Source organism: Lytechinus variegatus, chromosome 9 (genome assembly GCF_018143015.1).
Source record: "Lytechinus variegatus isolate NC3 chromosome 9, Lvar_3.0, whole genome shotgun sequence".
Lineage (NCBI taxonomy): Eukaryota > Metazoa > Echinodermata > Echinoidea > Temnopleuroida > Toxopneustidae > Lytechinus > Lytechinus variegatus.
The window spans coordinates 34532944-34543679 of NC_054748.1; the positions used below are offsets into that span (position 1 = coordinate 34532944).

General features: G+C 38.8%; 1 protein-coding gene across 1 annotated transcript; it reads left to right on the forward strand.

Annotated features, from left to right (window-relative positions):
* The first annotated feature begins 383 nt into the window (after positions 1–383).
* Positions 384–1287, forward strand: LOC121421412 (adhesion G-protein coupled receptor D1-like). Its single transcript, XM_041616109.1, has 3 exons — positions 384–490; positions 928–969; positions 1143–1287. The coding sequence occupies exons 1-3, from the start codon at positions 401–403 to the stop codon at positions 1257–1259; spliced, it is 249 nt and encodes an 82-aa protein (XP_041472043.1). The 5' UTR covers positions 384–400; the 3' UTR covers positions 1260–1287.
* Positions 1288–10736: the final 9449 nt, after the last annotated feature.

Below are 10736 nucleotides of genomic sequence, written 5' to 3' on the forward strand. Positions count from 1 at the left end.
CTGAAGTAAATAATTGTTCTACACAATATTCGTTAATATAATCATCACCACAATCACCTTCACTATCGCCATCATTATCATTATCATCATCGTCACCATCTTCATCATCACCATCGACAACCTCGATCAACTGTAGTATAATAAACCTACTTATTATTTGTAAATAATCATCATCACCGTCATCATCATCATAATTATCGTCATCATCACAATCATCGTCATTATCACCACCATAACCACCACTACCATCATTATCATCATCATCATCCTCACATCATAATCACTCATCAACATTCATCATGTTCATCCTATTTTCATCCAACCGGAAGTAACATATCTTTTGATCTCAACCATGCGTTTTAGAACTACTGCGAAAACCCTCCTTGTCTTCATTCCTATCATGGGGGCGCCCTGGGTGTTTGGAGTTCTGGCTATCAACGGAGACACCCTCGTATTCGACTATCTCTTCACAGCATTGACGAGTTTCCAGGTGAGCAATCAGAAAGAGCTGTAAGCAACTACAACTCTTAAAAAAATCATTCGTAATTTCATCTTGTTTCATTTTTTGTTTAATTTTAATTCTTTCTACGATGGGACTTATGCTCACAAGAATTCACCGTTGACCCAAATTGTACTTCTCGTTGCTTTAAAACTAAAAGGCCTTATAATTGTTGTTTAAATATTTCGTAACAACTTAGTGATGAAAATAAGAAAATTGAACCTCATTGTGTATCTAAGGTCTTATACCCTTAATCTTTCCATAGTCAGCCATGCACAAGTTTAAACCGAATATAAATGCCGTGGTTCGCAATACGGGGCCAACTTCTTTTTGCAACAAACACTACATAATATTCTGTTGTCGTTTTACTATTTTCGGTAGATTTCGAAACTTTCATATGAATTCATATATATCAAATATCTTTCCAGGGCCTGATGATATTCTTGATCCACACTGTTGGAAATAAAGAGGTAAGGATCAATATTTATTATTTTCAAATCAATTTTCATCTTTACCGGATTTGTTTTTTAATAGAAAGTAACTGCGGTAACATTTAACGATATTTTTTTTATTCAAACCGCCTCTCATTTAATTACACCTATAACGAAACATTAAATTTTCTTCCATTTTCTTCTAAATTTAGTTTCGCTCCAAGGTTTCTCGCAAGAGACGGAAAGTTGATCCATTCTCAAACAGCAGAGGGCGCACTAATCCTTCAAGCAGCGGTGCCACCTCAACAACCGTGATTCCCATGAAATAAGAGAGCTACAAATCCAGTTCAATGCTACAGTTACGCCCCCGGGGGGGGGGGGGGGCACTTACATTGACGAGTGGATACCATGCGCGACCAAAAAACACGTAAAAAGGATGTCTTTTTCACGATAGGGCACATTACGTACGTAACGTGATAAGGGTGTCAAAAACACAAAAATAATGAAAAAAGGGTATCTATTTCGCTAGGAAAATTACGTGTTTAGGGTAGAATTTGAGGGGATGATAAAACAAAATTAAAATGTTTTATAAAGGATGTCCTTTTTGCCCCAACACTTCGTGTTTAGAGTCCGATTTGAGCGGCGCGAGGTGTAGAAGGTGGGGTCGTACTAAACCAAATAAGGTAAAGCCGACGACCAGAGGACCCGTAACAATAATTGAATTGTTTAGGGGTTCATTTCATGGAATATTTGCCAAGAGTATCGTTTTGTTTCCAATACTTGTTAAGGGTAGGGTTTCACACGCCAATACTTGTTAAGGGGTGCATTTTCAGAATATGGAAATTACGTGTTTAGGGTGCTTTTTGAGACCCCATGGTCGCGCATGGTATCCACTCGTGAATGGAAGTGCCCCCCCCCCGGGGTTACGCAAACGATACCGACTCCAAACCGACCGATGGTATGTCATTGGTAATAACGTCATAGCTTTGATCGGTCTGGAGTCAGTTTCGTTGGTGTGACTGTAACCGAAACCGACTCCAAACCGACCGATGGTATGTCATTGGTAATAACGTAATATAGCTTTGAACGGTCTGGAATCAGTTTCGTTGGTGTGACTGTAACCGAACCCGACTCCAAATCGACCGATGGTATGTCATTGGAAATAACGTAATAGATTTGAACGGTCTGGAGTCGGTTTCTTTGCTGTGACTGTAACCGAACCCGACTCCAAATCGACCGATGGTATGTCATTGGAAATAACGTAATAGCTTTGATCGGTCTGGAGTCGGTTTTGTTGGTGTGACTGTAACCGAAACCGACTCCAAACCGACCGATGGTATGTCATTGGTATTAACGTAATAGCTTTGATCGGTCTGGAGTCTGTTTCGTTGGTGTGACTAGTACTGAAATCGACTCCAAACCGACCGATGGTATGTCATTCAAAGTAGTATAATAGCTTTGATCGGTCTGGAGTCTGTTTCACCAACTTGACTGCAACATTGTATATACTTAAACCCCCGCCAAACGAAGTTCCAAGGGGGTATATATGAATGAGCGTACGTTTTGGGCGGTCGGTCGACCCGTTGCAAATATGGCACCTTTCGCAAATCTCTACAACGCGAGATTAGAGTCGGGTAACTCAAAAGTAAACGATTAATCATAGACTCGAATTTCTAGATTGATTATACATTACTGTCAATACAATCAAACGTAGAAAACTTTTACAATCATTGCCAAGCTTTGTGTTACAGGCCCTATAGATCTTGCTTTTCGTGTGCAAAGCTCTTTCATACGATACCAGCATGCCATGCCATTTGCCTGCCTAAGCTCGCGGCGGGACTGTACCTGTATCATGGCTATGACTCCAGCTAGCTGGCTGGAGACATGCGAAATGTAGATTATGACATGGATAAGAAAGTGGTTTTTCAAACAAATCGAGTACATATTGAGTAAGGAAAAACTTACCGAATTAAGGCTTAGATATAGATCATTACAGTCCATCGAATCGATATTGCATTTAATGTGCATTATTTGTGGATCACTGGCAATTGATTCCATGGGTCAGATCACCTCTCAAGCCGAATCATTTCCCATGCGTTGACATGTACACAGCATGCAACAGGCCATAAACCGTCTAAATTTGCGGAGTTTTTTTCTTTTGCCAGCACCTTCTACATAAACGATATGCCTCTAGCACACAATGTAATGGGAAGTATGTTTTACTTTTCCGCAGAAATGGGGGGTTTGCCGGGGGGTACACTTCCATTGATGAGTGGATACCAGGCGCGACCATGGGGTTTCGAAAAGCACCCTAAACAAGGGAAGGTCTTTTCCAGATTATGAAAATGCATCTCTCAACAAGTATTTGGGTTGTGACACCCTACAAGTAGTGGAAATATATCCCTTTTCAGTATTTTAATCATTGTTTCTCACACCCTCATAACGCTACATAGGCCTATACGTATACCCACTCTTTCCCTTTTTACGTGTGGTCGCGTCTGGTATCCACCATTCGATGGAAGTGGGTCCCCCGGGCGGCCTCTCGAGCTCTGGGAGGAAGCAAATTTGGATTTGGAAAGTCGTCCTAAATCAGATATATCGCTGTTACCATAGTAGCAACCAGAATTTTGCACACGAAACGCAAATTGAATGTTCCGTTCCAGATGCGAAACGAAAAAAAATCTCATGTCACACAATTTGCATTACAGGACGGAGTTTTACGACCATGACGACGGGCTCAAAAGTCTCTCTCAAAATGAACTACCGTTCTAAATAAGCGTACGCGTCCTCGAACGAAAGGTCGGGATTATCGCGCTTCGAACTACGATTTCCAATTTGTAAGCTATTATGAAATTTAGATCACACTTTGGCCGGGGGGGGGGGTGTTGGGATCTTTGTTGCCATGGTTACGGTATATTACGGCAAAACTTAGGAAAAATCTTGTGGTTCGAATCATTTCAGTTTTCAACTACTTCTCATGAAATTTGGCCACACATTGGTCATGAGGTAAAAGATGTATAAAAACGCATTTTTTTTGCTTAAAGGTATTGTTTAACTTTGTAAGCAGCCGATTTAAAAAATTCTCAAACCAAGATGAAACATGTGTACAAGTGCATGTATTAGAACTAAACCCTGAAAACAACCATTATTGGGAATGAAAAGCTAAAACTTCAAGGCAAACCCCGATTTTGTAAATAGGCGTCTATAAGACGCCTAAATAGTACACATAAGTGTATAGGCTGAAATTAAGATGGTGTTTCCGGTCACTTTATATTTCAATTTTTGAAGCACTAAATAATTATTTTCGAACGCAATTTTTTCTGCGCTTCATTTTTGTAACATATCATAGACACAGGTGACAAGTGTGACCTTCTAGCTCAGATTTTTTTTAAAAGTCAAACTAATGTTAACCAATCACTTTAACCCTATCTAGGCCGGGGGGGGGGCCTCGGAGGCCCCCCCCCCTCAACGAGTCGCGCGATATTTTCGCCGCGCAAAATTTTTTGACCGCGCCGCTCGCTGACATTTTACTTTCAAGTCTTGCGCAACTTTTTTAGACCAATTATACGTCACCCGGGTACGTGGTTCCCAAGTTACGCAACGTTATGTAACTGCATGTCAGAAAAAAATTACTCAAAAACGTGATTTCGTGTACAAAGTCAATGTAAATTGTATTTTCAACCAAGTTTGCTTGCCTAAATGGATGTATTTCATGCTGTTTATGATCTTAGAAGAGTCCCCAACGAATTTCATTGAAAAAAACAATGAAAAGCAAAAGGTCAAAAAACAAAGAAATACATAAGAAATTTATCTGATATCCAATTTTTTATGTACACTTGCTAAAAACATAACAAAGAGTTTCTATGCAAAAAATAGAATATTTGGAGCTTTATTTATGGAGTTAGAGGAAAAAGCATGATTTCACATATTAACTATGCATTAATTCGCATAATTACGTAATAACGATTCGCATGAAATAAATTACTATACCATTTTGTAGATTATATACTAGACAACCTGTGTTGATCGCGCGATCAACGGCCGAGATCTCAAGGGGGGCCTGGGAGGCCCGCCCCCCGGCCATATGAACTCCCAAAATACCCCGGCCTAGAAAGGGTTAAGTCGGAAATCGTGTTGCCGTGGTAACAACATACGTGGCGAATATCAAAAATTAGCTTGAAATATTGTTGGTCAAACTTAATTACTTTTTAGCCAATTTTCCTGAAATTGACCACACACATATAGGTCTTGAGCTAAAACTATACACACATATTTTTTTCGCATCTGTCAGAAATTGCGTTGCCATGTTATGACCAAAACCCAGGAAAACTTATTGAGGATCAAAACTACTTCCCCAGGTTTTGGCCAGTGCTCATGGTAACCGCACTAGGAGATATTTCTAGTTTGAATTTTTTTTTTATGCAGAACCCATTTTTTCATCAATTGGCAAGGTCTACAGGATTGTCAATGACGCAGGCCTATGTCATGTATGTAGTGAAAAATATCAAATTGTCATTTGGTCTCCACCCACTTTGTCTACTTTCCATGCAGTGAAATCCCATTTATCTACAACCATAGGGTTTGGTCTAATTTCCACCTAAACCATTTACCATTTCGCCCAATTCCAATTTAATCTAAGCCCATTTTCTTTGTAACCCACTTGGTCCATGCATAAACCTACTACAATTGCCCATTCGATAGATGCACTGTTAATGAAATAAAGTCTCTTTTTTATAAATTGTGAATTAAAATGGAAGAAGACCAAGCACAAATTAGACCATCTGGGAATGAGAAATAACCCAAGTGCATATCATTAGATCAAGTGTTGTTTGGCTAATACCTCGGTGACATTTGCTCTACGGCGGCCGTACGGCGACTCGAAAACAGCCGTTTTAACATTTTTGTACCAGCTACATATAGGTGGTTTGAATAATAATGAATAAAACGGCTGTTTTCGACTCGCCGTAGAGCAAATGTGACCGAGGTATAAGTGGTATTTCAACTAAGTTGATAGAATTCGGTTCAGCTGGACTAGATGACATAATGATTGTTATTTCCTTGACTCGAAGTTCAATATACAATTTATATTTGAATGCTATTCAATCATTATAAATCAAACTATTATTCATTGTATTGGTATGCGTAGGCTAGGTTACACTTCGTAACTCCGAAGGTTCGTAATTTCGAAACGTGTAAATTGCTTATACCTCGATGTTCGTTAATCTGAAAAGTTAACGTAAAAGGGTTCGTTAATCCGAACATTTGTGGCGTTATTCCGAAGGTTCGTTATTCCTAAGGTTCGGTAATCCGAAAACAAAATAAGGTTCGATGTTCCGATGGTTCGTTAGTCCGAAAACGAAATAAAGTTTGTTGTTCCGAAGGTTCGTTAGTCCGAAAACGAAATAAAGTTTGTTGTTCCGAAGGTTCGTTAGTCCGAAAACGAAATAAGGTTTGTTAATCATTGCAATTTCGGACTAACGAACCTTCGGAATTACGAACCTCATTTCGTTTTCGGATTTACGAACCTTCGGACTTACGAACCTTCGGAAATACGAACCTTCAGAATATCAAACCTACGGAATATCCGAACCTTCGGAATAACGGAGCTTCGGAATTACGAATATATGCGCGTAGGCTTAGCCGTAATGTGAGTCGCAATATGATTTGAAGAGTTTGTTGGCAAAAGGGGTTAGATCCACTTTAGACCATTCCGAGAAAAATCATTTTTTATTATCCCGTATTGCAATATTCTTAGGCGAAACTAAATTGTCATGATACCCCATCATGTGAACATAAAATTGGGTTTAAAAGAAATTTGCGTGTCTCCATATTTTTGTTGATGTCCCCCCCCAAAAAAAAAAATATGCATCTAGCCCATTTTGCAAAAAAAAATGAAATGGATCTAACCCCTTTTGATAAAAAAAAATGATCTTTGCCATCTTTGTTCTCTTTTGGATGGGAATTTCAACTTTCCTTTGGTGTATCATCTTATAGAGTTACTAAAATTATGTACATGGAGACCCCCCCAAAAAAAATCAAATTTGATGAAAATTTGATCCAACACCTATTGCAGATGAGCTTTCCATAATTATGTACGTCAATGGTTTTTGCCTGTGCATGATAATAATAAAAAAAATCATTTCAATTCATTTGTTGCTTACATACCGGTGACATGACCTTTCCTCCGGCGACAACTGCTCTATGATTTATTTTGTCTATGATGTAGGGTTAAAGTTTCATTAGGGTTTTATGTTAGGTTTCGGGTTATCTTAAAGGGGAATGAAACCTTTGGAACATGTCGGCTTTTGTCGGAACATAAAAAGCAAGAACAAAGAAAGCTTGGGAAAAATCGGACAAATAACGAAAAATTTAAGAGCATTTTGAATATTGCAATCACTAAATGCTATGGATATCCTCTCATTGGCAATGCGACAAGGATGTGTGATGTCACATGTGAACAACTTTCCCTTTGATGGGATATAAAATACCCTCTAAATGTCTCCTTTTGCTTTGTCACATGTTAATACAAAATGTATATCCATGATGCATTCTTTAAAAATATGTATTACATGCCCTCCTATTGTATAGAAAGAATATTTAGGCCTACTCTACCAATGTGAAAAAAGAGGCAGTTTAAGTGAATATATACTAAAGTGATGGGGAGAGTTGTTCGCAAGTGACGTCATATCTTTGTCGCATTGCCAATTTGCGGATCTCCATAGCATAAGTGATAGCAATATTCAAATGCTCATAACTTTCTCATTATTTGTCCGATATTTCTCAAACTTTTGTCGGTCTGTTTCTTTGATTTTTCTGTTTTCACACAAGCAATATCGTTTCAAAGGTTTCATTCTCCTTTAAGGATAGAGCTGAAGGGTTGAAGTTGGTCGTTCCATTAGTGTGTGGAATATACAGAGGGGCGTTTGTTGGGTGTAGGTGTTGGGTAAAAAAAAATGTGCATTTGGAGTGTGGGTTTGTGGGTGTGTCTCAGGTAAAACATGTGTGTTTGTGTGGGGTGCTTGTGTTTTGGTTGTGGGTGTGTGTGTGGGGGGTATATGCATTGCGGGAATGCATGTTTTTGTATTTTGTGTGCGGTTGTTGTTGTTTGTGAGGGTGTATGGGGGAGTGTTGGGGGAATATGTATTTATGTTAAGGTGTGTGTGATGGGTGTAGTCGCTGAGGTATGCATATTTTTTTTTTGGGGGGGTGAGGTGGGATGTAGATGTTGGGGAAACACATGTGTGTTTGGGTTGTACGGGTGAGGGTGCTTATATGTGGTAGGGTGTCTTTGGGTGTGTGTGTGTGTGAAGTGTATGTGTGGGGGATGCGTGTGCATGAGTATGTGATGAGTCTGTGTGCGGGGGCATGCAGGATCTATATCGAACTTTCATTTTCTTCGAGAAGTCATCTGTGTTAAAAAATCTTCCTAATTACATTCCATAATGTCTTTCTTGGTGTATTCGGTAACTCCTAACCGTACCTACACTGTTAAAAATACCCTGACTTTACAGAAAAAAAGAAGATTTTGCAAAAAGCAATAACAGAATCATTCTGTAAATTCATAAAGCATGAATCTTTCTGCAATTCAACAGAACAGGTCTGTTTAAAAAGGGGGAAAAGGGTGTTTTATTAAAGGAAATTTGTAAGGTTACATACACCAAATACCAATTTCCTGTAAGATTACGCAATCTGGTAAGATTACAGGTGTTCTCGAGACTCTGCTGCAGGAACTTCTTTTATTTTAAGGATAAATTTTCTAACAGTGTAGTCAGTTGTAACACCCCATAACCAAATTGAATAGTGAAGCAATAAATTATATAGTTGAGTAAACACGTTGAATTGCGGCATCTCTTGCGATCGCAAAATCTGTTCAAATTCGCTAGACAGAAAAATTACTCTACTCTGAATTTCGAAAAGTGTAAATGTATTTCCTAGAAGTAAGCTACTACCGTTGTTTCCTACAAAATAGTTTGAATAACTTTTCATTCAGCATTTTTATTTATCATTGTTATCATATGTAGTAACCCGTCCACTACAACGTATATTTGTAAGAAGCAACAGTAAATGGAATTAAGACTTTAAACCATTACATAGCCTGGAATGTACAGCCATCATTAAAATTCCAGGGGGGGGGGGAATGTGCTTACGCGGGTATTTATAATTTTTCGAGGAAACTTTGCATATCTTGTTGTTCAAATGAACCGTTTTTCTCAACTCTCCCTCCGGGCGATTCCATACGACTGTCGTGTGGGACGTGTGACTTTTGTCCTTTGAGTAAAATTGAAGAATTTTGTGTTTATTTTGGTGCATTAAAAAAATCCAGTAAAAATGTACTTTCGAGGGGCGGAGCAACTTCCCCCGCTCTTACCTTAACTTTTCTTCCACCTGCAATATGTTCCTATCTGGCGCCATCTACGATGAAGAAGATGGCCATCGTCATTATCATGTTATAATGTAAGAAATTATAAAGGCGTGGCATGGCCCGCGGAAGCGGGGGTTAATGTCCTGGGGATGCTTGGTGTGTTGTTCTCCATAGGCAGCATCCCTTGGTATTCTGGTAGGTGTGGCAAAATGTTTAAATGTAACCCTATATATTGTAGTCAACCCCCTTTTTTTGCTTGTCAAATTTACATCGGCACCCCTTGCCAAAATTCCGTTCCCATGGTCATGGCGTGGCTAGAGAACACAACTCAAATGATGAATTGCGTTATGATGACTGTAGACCGGTTGAGTTTGTATGCTGCTTTTTATGAAGATTTCTTAACTGGGAGGCGGGCTTCAGGTAGTCTTATCGTAAGAAAAAAATATGCGCAGACAAAGCAAAGCTTTGGTATAACCAATTGAATGTGCTTTTATTCTTGTTTGGAAGCCCCAAGTTATTCCCGTCAATGGGTTGCAGCGATCTGAAGTGGTCTATACGGCCTTTATACAGATAACAAAAAGAACATTCTTGGTTTGAGCCTTGGTGATACAACCGTTCCTTTCAGTGTTTTTGCCTTTACATGACAATTCTCGGCCTTCTGTACCAGCTAGGAGGCATGTTTTTTTTTGTACCTCCCAACTGGTAGAATTATTGCACATTGAATTAGCTAGACTGCATTTCCGCATCGTATATATTTAAAGAGAAGTTTCATAAATTATGCAATGAATTAATGTGTAACATCTGTGTTAAAACTTGCATTTTCTCTTCTTTGTCTGAATTGAAACAAACAACCAAATACTAACAAAAAACATTGGAGGATTTTAATGCAAACATAACGTGGGAATTCTGATAATCAATCCTAGGTTCAACGCTATAGTCAAAAGTAGAATTTGAATCTACATTTCTATGGACTTCATAATCTATCGTGGCAATTATGGTGTATCAATATTAATGCATAAAAAAATCATTATTATTATGTATTTGACTGTTCTTCCCATTTCGGAACTCAATTAGTTCTTGGGCCCGTTGCAGAAAGAGTTGCAATCAAACGCAACTCTAAAAATCATGCGCAACTTGATTTTCAACCAATCAACAGCGCGCATTTTTGACTTGCGATATATTTTTTGACTTGCGTTTAAACGCAACTCTTTCTGCAACGGGCCCCTTGACAGCTTTTTGCCTCAGGATAATTAGTGACTGAATTGACAACTTGCACTCTATGGCCGTATTCTGAAGTCAGGTTTAACATAAACTCGGGTTTAAAGTTGTGGTTGAAGTATGGACAGCCAATATTGTTACATAATCACTAACAGTAGAAATATCATATTTCAGCCCATTTGGCTCTCAAATCATTCATTATTGTCTAGGAAGTATAAATAGAGGA